The 16,981-nt window shown below is 40.5% G+C and overlaps 1 protein-coding gene and 1 long non-coding RNA gene across 2 annotated transcripts; both read right to left on the bottom strand.

The window, feature by feature from the left end:
• Window positions 1–6,960: 6,960 nt before the first annotated feature.
• On the bottom strand, window positions 6,961–8,577 carry LOC134448601 (uncharacterized). Its single transcript, XR_010034801.1, has 3 exons — window positions 8,493–8,577; window positions 7,883–7,937; window positions 6,961–7,189 (listed from the first exon to the last, which is right to left on the bottom strand). It is a non-coding gene; the product is annotated as an uncharacterized LOC134448601 (long non-coding RNA).
• Window positions 8,578–8,906: 329 nt separating this feature from the next.
• LOC134456446 (sialoadhesin-like) lies at window positions 8,907–14,426 on the bottom strand. Its single transcript, XM_063207812.1, has 7 exons — window positions 14,355–14,426; window positions 13,198–13,515; window positions 12,549–12,739; window positions 11,628–11,784; window positions 10,283–10,413; window positions 9,500–9,628; window positions 8,907–9,143 (listed from the first exon to the last, which is right to left on the bottom strand). Exons 1-7 carry the CDS (start codon window positions 14,401–14,403, stop codon window positions 8,907–8,909), a joined length of 1,212 nt encoding a protein of 403 aa, XP_063063882.1. The 5' UTR covers window positions 14,404–14,426.
• Between the last annotated feature and the right edge of the window lie 2,555 nt (window positions 14,427–16,981).

The following is a 16,981-nucleotide window of genomic DNA, read 5'->3' as shown; positions in this document are numbered from 1 at the left end:
TGTTCCAGAAGGCATCGTCCTCGTCATCTTCCAGCTGAACGCACATCATTGTGATCATATTCATATGAATACTCATAGAGACAATAGTGACACCTGAACGTTACTGTACTATATACCAATACGTGCAGCTGCCTTATTTGATCTGGGCATCAACCAAGGCACACATCTAGTTATCACGCCCCCTCCCTCTTTTTTTTTTTTTACCATTTTTTAAACCCTGATAATCATTCTCCATACCCCCGCCCCCTCACTCCCTCACACACACACACTTTAAAAAGCATTCAATGAAAAGAGATGTTGCAACTCACATCTAACAGACTTGTGGCATCTCCCAAACAGGCGTCAACCATGGGGATCACACTCCGCCCATCATTGGAGTCGCTATCAAGCTAAATAAAAGCATGTGTAAGATAAGAGTATTACATTTTTTTCTTGGATTCACAATTTCATACGCTCACAGATATTACGTACACAGACAGAGACACAGACACACACATGCGCGCGTGTACACACACACACACACGCACACACACACACACACACACACACACACACACACACAAACGCTCACAATGATTTTGATTTCTATACGGAGGCCATGCTCTCAAAAGTTTAAAATATCACTCTCTGCCTTTTTGGTTATAGATATTATCATTAAATGCCTGGCTGTCTGTCTTACCAGTCATGGGTAAGCGGTTAAGGCGTCAGCCTTGTAGCCCAAAGGTTGCCGGTTCGACTCCCGACCCGCCAGGTTGGTGGGGGGAGTAATTAACCAGTGCTATCCCCCATCCTCCTCCATGACTGAGGTACCCTGAGCATGGTACCGTCCCACCGCACTGCTCCCTTGGGGCGCCATTGGGGGCCGCCCCCTTGCACGGGTGAGGCATAAATGCTATTTCGTTGTGTGCAGTGTGCAGTGAACACTAGTGTGCTGTGAAGCGCTGCTTCACAATGACTATGGGAGTTGGAGTTTCCCAATCAGGCTTTCACGACTTTCACTTACCATAAAATAACTGCTGCTAGGTCCACAGACAGCAGCGAGTTCCATGACCAGACTGTCGCTGCTGCTGTCAGTGGCTCTTGTGTCATCATTATGACCCCCGGGGGCCGCTGTCCAGCACTTAACCACTCCTCGCAGTGGGAGGGGTCTGTTGGATGGAAGACGACGCTCAGGTACCTGAATCAACCAGAGGGGGAGAGAGAGAGAGAGAGAGAGAGAGAGAGAGAGAGAGAGAGAGAGAGAGAGAGAGAGAGAGAGAGATGTTACTTTCACAACAATAAAGATGACTTTCTTGGTTAGGTCTGATATGGTTCTTGCCTAAGGCTGGCTATAACGTGCTTATCTGGTTCCATTTATCTAGAGTTTCTGTTCTGCTCAGAGCCGTTCATGTAAAACCACCTTATTTATAAGCTTGCTGTTACCATGTCTTAATCTGTCAATTAAAACAATGTCATGGCAATGTGGTAATGATACAGCTGTGCTTTTCAGCAAATGAAAAATGAGTGGGATTGCTGGCTCCAGTGGTGTAGTCTACGTAGAACGCGGGTATACAGAGTATACCCACTTCTAAATTACAGGGATGTCAGTATACCCACTTAAAATTGATTGATCCATTGTTTTGAATAGCACAAATATATACAGTATACCCACTTCAAAAAATGGTCAAATATACAGTATACCCACCATAAAAAAGTAGACTACACCACTGGCTGGCTCATCTAGAAGTCAGGGCTAGAGAGCCTCATCTTACCTGGCTGGGACCTGCGTAGACGGGGCTGGGGCTGGGGGTGGATGTAGCGCTGATGTCCGTCTCTCTAGTCAAGCTCTCCAGGCTCAAGCACTCACTCACAGACTAGAATAGATACAGAAGAGGGAAGACAGATGCAAACACAATGGCCGTTAAAAAGAGATAAATACGATTTCATTCATACAATGAAATTGGTCCGGAACACAGAAACTTGACTTGAAAAGCTTTAATGTCCTTAAAAAAGACAAAGCACAGCAGAATGACATGAAAACACTACAATAAAAAACAAACAAACATATAGGCCTACAGTACAAACACAATACAAAGCTAGACATATCAGTTAATATGTAAATAAATGGTGAAATGGTGGAGCAACATTTACTGGTGGTAAGAGTAAACTCCTTGAAGCTTAGGTTTGAAACATATATCTGATTTCCCCAATCACTATATGTTTGGATGTGAAATATTGCTTAAAAGCGCTCACCCCGAACATGCCAGTCTTTCTGGCTGTATGAGTTTTCAGCTGAAGCTTTGTGTCTTACCTGACTGGGGCCTGCACAGACAGGACTGGGGGAGGAAGCAACAGCACTGTGTGGTTCTCCACTCAAAGTCACAGGCTATGTAAATCAGAGTTCCTCAGATGTATTACATTACATTACATTACATTACATTACATTACATTGCATTGCATTACATTGCATTTATAACCAAAGCGACTTTCAAAAGAGGACATAATCATAGCCAACATCACTAGCAGTCTGGGCTAGGCCAGCTCAACCATTTGTATTACGTAATGGAAAAAATAAAACTACAGGTTGCAAGGTGGCCTCCATGACAGAATGGGTTAAGGCACAGTTGTGGGTTAATGCAATGTGTTTTAGATTGTCCTCTAGGCTTATTGAAATTCAGTCCATTTACATTAAAACTGCTTGGTATTTTCATCACAAAAATGTGTTACATAGCTGCTGCAAGCTAGAGTCTTCAATGACATTGGTAGAATACATCTCTAGGATGCTCCTGAACACATCATTAGTGATGTAACCTGAGATCATTGGGATCTTACCGGACTGGGGGACGATCCACAGATAATGCTGGTGTCGGATGCAAAAGAGCTGGAACCGCTAAAACTCTCAACATCCATGGGCACACTCATGATGAATGGCCTAAAACACAAAATCAGAGTCTTTGATTCATTTAAACTATCTGAAACATTGTCAATTTGCCATGCCCGTTTACAGTATGTTCTTCTGGCTGCAGAGAGTCTTACCTATCTCCTCCAACTGCTTGTTTTCAAATGATTAAATACAAAAATGTACAACTACAATAACACATTTTTGGTGCACATATGAAAGAGAATGTGAATAGAATCAGGGAACAAGCAACTGATTATGATGCAACCTGCAGAATGTCTTAACATGTGGTGTGTGATGTCATAATGGTTGGCTTAGAAACCATCCATCATCATCAGTTGAAGCCAATGACTGAAGTCACACTCTTGACGATCTAAAACCAGAGCTTCTAAGATCATATTGGTATATGCCATCGTAATGCATTGGGTGCCGTCATGACCAGCTTCCAGTATGTGTTCACAGTCCATTTTTGTTGACCATGCAGGTTACCACTTCCCCTAAAACAGGGGTGGGGAACCTTTTTCATTCGAGGGGGCACTTCAAATTCTTTCAAGGGTTGTAAAAGTCCTCCGATATGATGAACACAAACTAGAATCTCCCCCTACACTTTAGGCCTAACTTATATTGAAGGCACCCACCTTTAAAACAGACCCCACATTCTCTAGGTCCCCTGAATATAACTTAATTTTATTGCAAATGTATTTTCTAAGATTCCATTACAAAATATGTCATATCTCTATCACAACCACCACATACAGTATGTGGCATCATCATTTTCTATATGCATTTATATCTTTATGGTTTTCAAGGACAATATGATTTATAAATAATATATTTATAATATATATATATATATATATAAATTTCTGTCTCATACCATCTATGTTCGAACCTGCAACCCTCCCTGGTCACAAGAGTGAGTGACTAGTATTCCTATCAATTGAATCCACAAACAGCCTGAAAACCTTTGTAGCCTACTAAAGAGAGATTAGAGAAAACTGTGCAACTTTCACTTCCATTAAAATAACACTTGGGATAAACTCATGTTTTCCCCACTCTCTTCCCCTGCTTCACAAAAACTGATACAGTAATGGAAACATTATACACAATTATACACAATGACTTATGCTTGCCTCATGCACCAATACTAAATAAATGGCTTACCTCAGATATGACGGATCCAAAAAAGTTCGATAAAATGTGCCATAATCCAGAAAAGGACAAGAAAATATATAATCTGTCAACACAAACTACTCATAAACACACATGATGCTGTCACTAAGCCAAACATAACTAGAGATTATTGAAAAGTAGTGTCATTAGGCCTACTGACATTCTATAATCGTTTATGACACGGTACGTGCCATGTTCCACACATAACATCAGGTGTCTACTTTGCATATTACTACTATTATGATGTCATTGGTTGGTAGTTGTTCAAAGAAACAGGGCCATCAGTGTCAATTTCATTTTGGTCCAGGGGCCACATAAAGTTTATTTCATTCCAGGTGGACCAGACCAGTAACAAACAATAAACCTAATTGTGTTTTTCATATCGCTTCATATTGGTATTACATTATATTATGATTTCTACTTTTTTTTTCTTATTTTAAAAACATTTATTTTTATTGTAAGTTACTTTTATTTCTATTTTATTTTTGCATTTTAATTACTCTGTATTGTATTATCAGATTGGGCTACTATATTACAGCCTAGGCCCACCAGGCTATACAATACAATATGCAATACAACCTGTATTTACTGTATATAGCACAATATCACAACTATAGTTGTCTAAAAGCACTATACTATATCATACTATACTATGCTATGATATATATATATATATATATATATATATATATATAATATACATACATATTTACTATACTATACTGTACTATGCTATAGGCCTACTATACTATACTATACTATACTATACTATACTATACTATACTATACTATACTACTATATTATTATTATATCATATTGTTTTTAATTTGTTCAGTAAGCTATACTCTTCATGTGTCAGTCTGCATAGTATGTAGCTTAATCACTGATCACAAGGATCAATGATCATTACATTTTGTATTTATTCAATTTATTCACAGAGACCAATGAAATTCAAACTGAATGCATTCAACAGTTGAGGGAATATGTTTTTACTTACGATACACACTGAACCAAATTCCCACACTAAACTGATGTGGGAGCTAGTAGCCTAAATGAAATAAAATAAAAATGAGGCTGAAAAAAGGCTGAAAAACATAAAGGGACATTGATCTACTTTGCAGTAACAGTCCCCACTCTAGACTTTGTATTTAATAGTGCCTGTATGTTTTTGTTTGTTTGTTTGAGTTTGTTTGAGTCTTTTGTTTTTATTTATATGTATCAACACAGACCAAACAAGACCATATTTAAACACAGTGATACATGCATTTTGCAGTGATTACACACATTTAGTGCCTTATTGATTCAGAATCAATATCACAATCATGAACTACATTAAATGTATTATCGGACTACACTGTGGTGAGACCTGACCTCCTTTTTAAATTATTATATTTTGGGCCTTGATGCCTTAACCTCTTACTGCAGATGGGGTCGCCAACAGGCCTATTCAGTATCCGCTGAAAATACTCAACTAGGCCTACATCATAACAACATTGCTATGACAGTGCCAAGAGCCTTAACATTGATCAAATTTGCTTTTAGATTTTAGATTTTAGAAGGAAGTCAGGGGTCCGTTTCTCGATTCTTGTCGTTGCTAGCCGTCTTAAGACCATCTTAAGACCGTCTTACCGTTCCGTTGGCTTGAGTGGTGAGCGTTGCTGTCGAGAGAGAGTTGAGTCGCTCTTACGAAGGACGTTGTTAGCAAAGACGCTTTCGAGATACGGACCCCAGGTTAGAACAAAGGAACAACGCTGCAAAAGCAGAACAGGGTTTTCAAAAGTTGGGGCATGTGATGCACCCTGGTGTCCAGCACCTACAATGTGGGGCAGCACTTTGGGGCTTCCACAGCCAATTGGAGATTGGAGCCAATTTTTTGGTCCCCTATGGGAAATTCTTTCTCTGCACTTTATCCCATTTGGACTAGTGAATCACATTGAAGTACACACACTAGTACGTAGCAGTGGGCTGCCTGCTGAGCGGCGCCCGGGGAGCAGTGTCGGGGTTAGGTGCCTTGCTCAAGGGCACTTCAGCCGTGGTCCGGTCGGGCATTGAACCGGGAACCCTTGGGTTGCCAACCCAGTGCTCTAACCACTGAGCCACGACTTGTGACAATGACGTGAGAATCCATGAGTATGCGTATTATAAAAAGGCCTATACATATGTCATGTGTGGTGCTATTCTGATGGCCTCACAGTGCACATAATACTTGGCTCAGTTCTGAAACAGTCTCAGGTGATTTTAATAGAGATCTTGGTATAGTCTTCAGATACATTCAATTACATCACACTTAGCAGCCATTACAGTACATTACATTACATTACATTACATTACATTACATTACACTTCACTGATGATTTTATTCAAAGCCAAGCCGGTCACTCAAGGGTGTTGGTTACAGCTCCAGGAGAAATGTGGGGTAAGGGGCCTTGCTCCAGGGCATCTCTGCCATTCCCTTCTGGCCAGGTGGGATTCAAACCTGCAACCCTCTGATCCAAAGAACAGCTCCCTAACCATTAGGCCTCAGCTGCCAATAAAATACAACACATACAGTGTAATACATACAATAAATATATACAGTTTATACATTATATACAGTGCATAACATACTGGACATCAAGGTAAAATGTTGGTGAGGGGCTTGTCTGTGGTTATCATCGCCGGTTTTTCTTCTGAACAGTACTGTAAATTGGAGGATCGTCTTCTCTCTGTTTCCTGTGAACAACACCATGATACAAAACATTAAAGTTCAGTACATTACGCTTTTATTTGAATTGACTTACACAATTAAGGACATAATGTGAGGCTAAATAGAAATTATAACTAACACTACTACATAGGCCTACTCACCGAGCATCCTTTGGTTTACAAAATTTCACTGAAGAATACTCAACATCCTCCTGTACTTCTTTGGTATGAGTCTGGGTGGTGGAAAGTTGAGGGTTGGCGACGTACGGTCCCTCAACCGCCTCTCCTTTCCAGTCTCTGAAGCGAATGCTGGCGTAGTGGACATCGTCGTTGGCGCCCCCTTCTGGTACTGTGGACATTTGTCTCTTTGAGCTGAGGTTAGAGGTCGTTGCTGTGCCTTTACTTGACACGTCATCAACATGGTTACCATGGTGACCAGGATGTGAGTCTGCCTGTGGAAGAGAGAGAGGAAATGGTAAAAGTCTTTTTTTAATCATTAATACGTTTTGGAAGGCTGTGAAGCTATTCCAAGTTGGCCGTGACATCCTTTTCTAAACGTTTTAATAGCATAATATGAGTGAGTTGCTGTTGACTATTTATTTGAATTGTATTATTTGGGTCAGAGATGTGCTGCAAATATTTCAAGTGGGCCCCATGTTAAAAAAAAGTGTGCTCACCTAACATTGAAGTCTGAGAAGCCAGACTATGACACGGAAACACGCCAGGCAATATTTTATATACTGATTTGTAAAGTTTACTAGGCTAAGGTTTGTCAAGTTTACTAAGCTAAGGAGATTTAAATTGGGGAATAAGACCAGAGCATTTTAAAACCTTTTAAAATGTTAAAGCTTTACAAGTGCTGACACAAAGGAAGCGGTGGTTGAAGTGAATCTTTCCCGACTTGTTTGCTTTCCCTTTCCTCATCCAGCTTTGTCTGAGTTATTTTTGGCTGTCTGGTTCTTTAAAATAAAACAGACTGTTGTGTCAGCACACAACACAAAGTGTGTGTTTGTGTGTGTGTGTGTGTGTGTGTGTGTGTGTGTGTGTGTGTGTGTGTGTGTGTGTGTGTGTGTGTGTGTGTGTGTGTGTGTGTGTGTGTGTGTGTGTGTGTGTGTGTGAACAGTTTAAACAGTCAACAGACTCACCTGTTGCGAAATATACGTAGTTCCTTTTTGAAGGAGAGCACAATACGTCTTCTTTCTATTGAGCAGAATACATAAGTATGTAAGTTTGTTGTTATCAAAATGGCAATGACCAATTTCATTTGCATGCTGATATTCACATCTCTTTCCTACAATTTCACTGTAGTCCTTCTTCACAATTTCTATTACAACAACTTAAGGTATCTGTCTTTGTAATAAATCCACAGTGCCCTCATATGGTGAGAAGTGTGTAAAGTCAGTGGACAAGAAGAGGAACTACTATCATGGAGAACATTACTCCCTTTGTACAGTCATCATGTTTTTTGTGTCAAAGATTACAAATACAACATGTTATTTATTTCATAGGAAACTGAACTCAGTAGCTATGTGCCATTCTTTGAAAACTCTGCAAAAAGGATTCATGACAGTGTCATGACACTGTTTTGTCACTTATGACACTGTTATGTCATCCGTATGATGACGGTGTCAAATCAAATGTAACCGTAAATTCTTTTCAGTTCTACATAATCTCATGCCTTTAACTTACACCCAAAGCATTATTTAAAACTAAAAGAGTTTCAGCGTGTCTACTGCTGTAACTAGTGTCTTTTACCTCAGCCATAGAAAGCCAATGACCAACACAAATGCCACGACAACAGTAATCGCGGCAGCTGCATTTCTCCCAGAGCCTTGCTGTGAGCCTGCACACACAACCATTTACACCGGGTCGGTAATTTAGTTATCCATATTTCATGTGTTCATTAGCCATACTTAGTACATTGGCTACCATGTGTTAATTAGTCATACTAGCATAATACATTACTTACAACATTATTTCGTTACAAAATTATATGTAAACAATGAAATAAACAATTAATTATGAATCATGATTAAATAATTAAATGATCTATTTTTGAAATCGTTAAACATGTCTTGGATGATCTAATGCCCTTTCCATTATTCTAGAGAATCATGGGCATAATTGAGTTCATACAGGCGTAAAATCATGTTGGTGAATAAAGCAATCTCAACTGGCCTTACCTGAGGTGGGCAATGATAAAAGCTCAGAGATCTTCCAACCAATGTCATTTTGTGCCACACAGTAGTAGAATCCACTGATCTCAGAGCTGTTGCTGACGACCACATGAGTCTGACCCACACCCAGTAACGTGATGTTACCACCATCCTTTCTGTACCAGGTGTAGGTGTGCACTGGAGGGTTGGCATCACTGATGCAGGTCAGAGTCACCATGTTGTTCTCATTCTGACCACCAGGGGGAGAGGCAATCGCAGTGATGTGCCTTGGAGTGTCTGACAACACATGGCATCAACAAGTTTTTCCCAAATTCAAAAATACCGCCATGTTTTGATGATTATGAATTAAATAGAAATAGATAACAACTAAATTGAGTTGTATTTAAGACAGTGTTTGCTGTTCCTTATTTTATCAGGAAGGCATGGTATTACATATTACATTCCAGAAAGGAAAAAAAAACGAAACCAAAGGGCTGTATGTAAATGCACGAAGGATAAGTAGGTTAAATAAAATGCATACACTCAATGAAAAGCACTAAATATTAATATAATTAAGATTTGTATTCATTCATACATACAGCTGACATGAAGAGTAGCTGCAGATGACGTCACATCCTCTTGCCCCTCGATGGCACAGTAGTACTGACCTGCATCCTCACTGCTGACTGGGTCAAGGTGCAGGCTGCTGGAGGTGGATGGATGTCTGGAGGAGGTCTATGAAGGCATTATCATATCAACAAGCTTTGTTAAGATATTGTTTTGACTTTACATCTATGTTATTCAGACATAGAGAGACAGGAAATGAGTGGGGAGAGAGATAAGTGGGTGAAGGATCTGAAAATGTCCGAAATCAATTTAGCCTATTGAACCATAGTGCCCACATATCAACAGCATTTAATGTGTACTTTCAGCAGAGGCCCTTTTTTGTGTTTCCGGTGGAGGAAAACATGTAAAACTTGATATTTACCTATATTTACTTGATATTAACAGTGGTGGACAAAGTAAAAGTAAAAATACTTTTCTGGTGTAATTACAACAGTAGCACATGATATTACATAGCTGTTACACCGTTCACTCCATTTTACCAACCTATTGAGATAGACTTTGTTATTACTGAAAAACAATAAAAACCTAACAAGGGCCCACCACAAACTCAACCCAACATGTGCAGAATCAGCTTAACTGTGCTTATTTTTTTACTTTTACTTTTACTTTGTCCACCACTGTTATCTAAATATATGGTTTCACATTTCTTTTTGTACATATGAAAATACAATTGTTTTTTACAACTTCAAATTTCCATACTACACAATTTTGGATATTCTGACTTCAGCACACACATGCAAATTACATTTGATACAGCAATACCTTGATAGGTGTCATGTTGTCCTTGTACCAGATGAAGGTCGTGTTGCCCTTCAGTTTGCATCTGGTGCTGCAAGACATGGTGACGTTGTCTCCCTCGGTCACTGTGTCAGAGCTCATTGAAACCTGCAGATCTGAGAAAAAGGAGATGTGCAGTGACAACACACAGGGGATAGCTTCTCTTGGGGTTGATTTTTTTGGGGCAGCTGTGGCCTAATGGTTAGGGAGATAGTTTTTACATTACACTTATTCAAGGAGGACTTAAAGGGACGGTTTGGTCAATTTCAACATGCAGTTGTAATGCTCACACTGCCCTGGACTTGTCAGTGCCTGAGATTTTTTTTTCTTCTTCTTCAGCCGTTTCCGAGATCCTGGTCATTGTAATGGGGGCAGCTCTTTGTTTACATTTAAAAAAAAACATTTTTATTTATTCCCAAAAACATCCAAAAGGTTATAAAACATCAGCAGACAACTAGCAAACAGCAATACCTTTTGGGAAAATATTTGGAGTTGGCCTATGTTTCATTTTTTAAAAATGTAAACAAACGCTGCCCCCATTAGAATTGCTCATATCTCGGAAAGGGCTGAGCCGAAAAATGTGGCATCACCAGGTACTGACAAGTCAAGGGTAGCGTGAGCAATACAACTGCATGTTGAAATTGACCAAACTGTCCCTTTAAGCTGTGGACACAGATATAGGGAGGGATAAGGATGGGATTCAAACTTGCAACCTTCTGATATAAAAAGAAGCAACTCGTTGACCACTAGCCCACAGTGGTCCTTCCCTATGTGCTCCCATTGCCTTGGGGAGGGTGAAAGAGAATCCATCTGATGCTATTTATTACATGTTATGTAAAGGGAGAATGTGACAGTGCAACCCTTATACAATTACAAACTAACATTCAATGTGCAAAAGATGCTTCAGTGCTCCAGTGTTCAGTTCTTTTTTACTAATGTGCTATCTTTTTGCATCACGTGTACCTACACGCGAAATCTATCAAGGCATGCACTGTGATGTTGTATTTTATGTAATCTTGAGACATAGAGTGCGTTTTAATATGTGACCTTGCCTCCTCCACTTGCCTCCTCCACTTGCTTCTTGTCATGATGACATCACTGACAACAGCATTATATTTCAATATCTTGCAAAAGCTCAATTGTAAAGTCTTTTTCTCATTTGCAATTGGGATGGTGAATGAAAAACAGTCCCTCAAAAGTTGTTGTGGCGAGGCTGACAGCTGGGAAACTTTATCGTTTTCTCCACGGAGGAGGGGCCAGGAGGCGGGACGAGGAGACAAGCACAAGTGGAGGAGGCAAGGTCACATATTGGGATGCACCCATAATTTACCTGTGACCAAGATGTTGACTGGTCCACCAGAGAAGGCTCCTCCTGGTTTGTCGGTGGTGTATCTGAAGTGATACTGCCAAGAGTCATTCAGTCCAAGGTCTCTGATCCGGACAGTGCAGTTATGGATGTCATCAGCACCAAGATACTCAACCCTGCCCTGGTACACAGGAACATCCAAGGCTTAATTATGCAGTGTACATTCAATACAAACTGTAGTAGTAAGATTTCATATGCAGTGTCAGTACAATACAATATGTTGTGGGGTTGCAGGTATGACATCACGTTGGGGGAACTGTCCCAGGATTCTAAGGTTCTACATAGACTACGGAACCCCCAACGTGATGTCATAATAGTACATTTTCTTAAAATGGTTAACCTGCAACCCCACCATTAATTTGCTTTTATTGTACATACACACACAGTATAATTGTCTGGAACCCCAGATGAGGTTTCGGCAGGACATTCTGTCTGTCTGTCTGTCTGTCTGTCTGTCTGTCTGTGTGCCTGTCTACCCACCGTGGTGTGTACAGTGTCATCTGCAGGAGGAACTAAAATTGCAGTGAGTCGTACATTATTCTGCAAATACACACAAAGAACAACTCAGGCATGTAGTGTTGGCCAGGCCAGGGGGACAGGCTGCCATTTCTAAATGGTCTTTGTAAAGTAAGTATTAGTGTAAGTAAGTGTTGGAGTACACATTCTATTAATTTAGCACTGCTGATTAATTTGGAATAGAATGCACTCAAGAAGTAACCTGATTTACATCATCTGGCTGCGTTCGGCTACGTCACGCGGGGGCGTTCCCATGCCGCATATCAGATGGCAAGAGTAAAAAGAGTTGAATTTGACTTTGACACTCTCCTTGAGTTACCTGAACTCAAGAAGAGTGTCAAAGTCAAATTCAACTCTTTTATGACTTACTTTGTACTGCTCAATATCGCGCAGATCTGTGGGATCCTTCTTCTTCTCTCTTCTGTACCAGAAAGCTGTGGCGACTGTGTGGCCTCTGGGGAAGCCGTAGGAACAGGGGATGTCCAGAGTCGAGCCCTCCAGGAGGCAGATGTCGGTCACAGACCCATAGGACACCCCCCAGCAGTCTTTGCGGAGAGTATCTACAATGAATTAGAGTAGTATACTGGTAGTACGGTGTGTACAGTATATAAAACGAATAAAGGCGAATTAAAAATATGTAGGCAATTGGAAGTAAGTGACAGATCTATAAGACACCCCCAGCAGTCTTTGTGTAGAGTATCTGCAGTGAAAAGGTATCAGGAAGTGGCCCTTTATTCGTTTTAATTCAATATAATTAAAAATATTTGGCTTTTGCCTTGTATTTAGACTGGACAATGGGAGAGTTTGACAGGAAATGAGTAGGAGAGATGGCATGAGGGAAGGATCAGGAAATGACCTCGTGTCGGACTCAAAACCTCATCTCCACTTCCCCCAATTCAGGTATATATAGATATTTTTTTGTGGTGTCAAGTGTTACTTTTTTATTGAGAGGGTATCACTGTCACAATCAAGGAATCAAACAGGCAGTTTTAGAATGAAAATGTAAAACATGTTTTACCCACTACGGTGAGATTAGCTCTTCCAGGTCCTGTTTCAACATTTGTGCTCATGCTCATTGGATAGTAGGACGTCTCGACTCTGTGTTCATAAAAGTGACTAGAGGTAAGGCCGTCCAATTTCAGGATACAGTCTTTGGAGGCAGATGATAATACAAAGCGGCCTGCATCCGAAGCACTGGTCCTGGAATCATGTCTGTACCAATGACCTCTTCGAAAATACTGACGCGTTGGAGGGTAAGAGCATGTAAGCACAATGGTGGATCCTTTGACGGCACACGTCTCCTCAGGATTGTAGGTTATTGTTAGGGCTTGCAGACCTGAAACGACATAAATACACACACACACACACACGCACGCACGCACGCACACACACACACACACACACACACACACACACACACACACACACACACACACACACACACATACACACACACACACACACACACACACACACACACACGTAAATCATGCTGACACCAAAATGTTTCATTGCAAACATTTTTTGTTTCTTGGAGAAGACAGACTCAGAGATCACAATAAAGAAATTGCATAATATTGCCAATACCAATATCTGTCTGTGGCTCAAAGTGACATTCAAAGTGTTAAGCTGTCTAAAAGGATGGATTTCTGCACGGACCTTCTGAGCCCAGGCCTATAGCAGAGAGGGTAGAGAGAGAGAGGTTCCATTGGCCCATTGTTTCCGGGTTCTATTATTGGGGGGGGGGAATCCCCCTTTAGGCAGACCTAGGCAGAACTAAGGACTGTTCTATTCAATGCTAGGAGTATTATGACACGCCCCTTTAGGCAGACCGGAACCTGGTCATGTTAGGTGCACATAGCAACCTATTACATTGGCATATCTCTATACTTAAAGAATCTCTGCCTATAGGGGCCCAAGAGCCAAAGTCACTGTAAAGACCAGGCCTCTATGCTACAAAAAACATACAGTATTTGTGTTCTCATGTTGCGTTAAAATTGCACTTTTAACTGCTGTATTTTCCAATTTTGTCAGGGGAGGAACCCACGAATCACCAAAAGCAAAAAGGCTCCCCTTTCGGCAAACACCAAAATATTTTGGAACCTCACGATTCCATTGAAGGAGGGGGGAGACCTGGATGACTGACAATATTCACATACACAGCGACTTACTTACCCACAGTGTAAAGAAGCAAAAAGCAGGATAGGGTGATCACTGACAGCATGGTTCAGCATATGAGGTTCAGCCTGCAAATGCATTGTCACATAAGGGGCTTGGTAGATTATTAGGACATGCCGGCTAAATGTCATTCACAACTGTATGGATAGGCATATGACCTCAATGTATTGCACATGGACCATGTTCACTCAAGCTATAGACTATAATGCCTCTTTTCCACGCGCCGTTTTTCTGATAGGCCTACAGCTCGACAAAGCATGACTCGGCCGACACTTTTTGCTTTTCGAATAGGCACGATACAGCTCAATTGTAAAGCAAAAAGGGGCGGCCGAGTCGCGCTGTGTCGAACTAGGCCTTACAGAAAACCGGCAGTGGAAAAGAGGCAAAAGTGAAAACGTGGCTACTTACAGTAGACCTAAGATCACAGATTAAATAACCAAAGAACTTTATTTTTTACTGTATCTTTTCAGATAATGTGTGTACACTTGACATTTTGAAGTGCTTATTCAACACATATAGAGTAGGACCAACACTACTGTTAAATTCATCAGTATAGCGTTTTCAGACACAGAGAGAACTTTTTCTTCATGACTGATTTTGGTATGTCAATCTACCATCATCGGAAATCAGGTCATGCAAATACTACTATTATTGGTGTCAAAACAACAACAACAACAACAACAACAGCAATAACAACGGTAATATTAGCCACAGAGTAGATTAACCTTAGTAGAAAACATTACTTTATATGTGCTATCACTTTCTGTCTGTAACTTACAGAAGCATAAATTATACTAGAAAATAAAAACTAGATCATTCAGTCCCATTGCCACAAAACAGAGGAAGTGAGACACATAGCAATCGAATACCATAGACCAAAAGGTCACAATTATTTTTTAGCAAGATCTAAAAGACTTTTTGTGATGCCGAACTACTCTTTTTATTAGCATACTGTATGTAAATAAACAAACACGCAAGCACAGTACAGTATATACTAAATACATGCATGTCTATTTTCATCAAAAATGTATTTGTCGTCTTACCCAAGGCTCTCCAGTCATCTGTAAGTGTGTAAGGGTTGAGAGGAACTGAGAAAAGTCTTTTTTTTTATTTTGACGAAACGCAGATAGTGCTGACGTCGCCAATGAGTTTATTTCCACTTCCTCTTTTAATCTCTATTATAAATAAACTATGACTGGAGGATAGATGTGTGAAGACTTAGCACCATCTTCCTTCTTGCCTTATTTGCATATACAGTACATCTATTCTAGTTGTAGTGGGGGAGGCAGTGATAGGCAGGTGGGCATCCTTCTATTGCAGATGGGCAAATGATGGGCCACCAGCTTCATCCACCTGACCTTCAGGATGCTGAACTCGTTCCACTCTCTCCCATCATCAAGTACTGTAGAAATAGAGATGGGACCAAGTCACTAATTTGCAAGTCGCAAGTAAGTCCTTCCAATCAAGTCCGAGTCAAGTCACAAGTTACGACACATTTGACCAAGTCAAGTCCAAGTCCAAGTCGTGCCAAAGCCAAGTCAAGTCCAAGTCCAAGTCTTATTTTTTCCAAGTCCTTAACAAGTCACCTTGTATTCTATGTGCAATATTGACAATTACCTTTGGTCATAAATTCATTACCTCTCCACACTGCTTTGCATGTCCCCCTTCGCCAGTCATGTCCCTTACGAAAATCGACCATGATTTCAGTTTTTTGAGCATGGTTCGGCATTGGTATAAATTGGTATAAATTGAACCATGGTTTTACTCTGAAAACTAACCATGGTTTTACCACGGTTTATAATTAGTCATTAAATTACTTTTATCTTTTATCCAACGCACATATTGGTGACAGTCCTTGGAGCAATGTGGGGTTAGGTGCCTTGCTCAAGGGCACTTCAGTCATGGATGGAGGTGTAGGGAGAGGTGGGTCTAAGGGTGGGACTCAAACCTGCAACTCTGTGATCTTCAGCCCAACTCCCTAACCATTACACCACGGCTGTAGACAAGCTTTCATATTTTTTTGGGTGACCATGCAACCCACAATTGATCATATATTTTTAGCATGGTTTGTGACTATGGTTAAAGGTAAATCGTTTATTTTTTCTTTCTTTCATGCATTTTTTTTCACACACAAAAGCAAAAAAATATATATATTAATTGACTTGGAGCACTATTGCAAGTCATTGCAAGCTAAAACTGTCAAGTCGAGTCAAGTCTCAAGTCAATAGCGTGCAAGTCGAGTCAAGTCACAAGTCATTCCTAATATTGGCAAGTCAAGTCTCAAGTCGAGTCATTTGTGATTCAAGTCACAAGTCAGTCCAAGTCACAAGTCACAAGTCCACATCTCTGGTAGAAATAGAAGTAGGCCTACTGTTGTGGATGTAATTTCAGCTCTGTATGTTACATAGTTGGAACCATGTGGGATCATACTACTAGGGTTGTAATTACATCCACAACAGTACTTCTTTTATTTATACATCTTTGGCCAAGGGCTATGGAGTTGGGCTTTAAAGTGACACTTTGATTTTATTTTATTTTTTTACATAGGACCCTAGCACCAGCCACCTCTGGAATTACAAAGATTGCTTGGAATATCTAAAAAAGTGTCTCCGCACATCTACGAG

Source organism: Engraulis encrasicolus, chromosome 1 (genome assembly GCF_034702125.1).
Source record: "Engraulis encrasicolus isolate BLACKSEA-1 chromosome 1, IST_EnEncr_1.0, whole genome shotgun sequence".
Taxonomy (NCBI): Eukaryota; Metazoa; Chordata; class Actinopteri; order Clupeiformes; family Engraulidae; genus Engraulis; species Engraulis encrasicolus.
Note: the sequence above shows the minus strand (reverse complement) of the source record. Positions and strands in the feature narration are given on the sequence as shown.

Excerpts from the sequence above, each read along its gene's own strand:
- LOC134456446 (XM_063207812.1), bottom strand. The coding sequence starts at position 14,403 with ATGCTGTCAGTGATCACCCTATCCTGCTTTTTGCTTCTTTACACTGTG. Across the intron at positions 10,414-11,627 it reads AGTCAACATCTTGGTCACAG|ATCTGCAGGTTTCAATGAGC; the intron begins GTAAATTATGGG and ends CCTTTTTCTCAG. Across the intron at positions 9,629-10,282 it reads ACAACATGACACCTATCAAG|ACCTCCTCCAGACATCCATC; the intron begins GTATTGCTGTAT and ends ATGCCTTCATAG.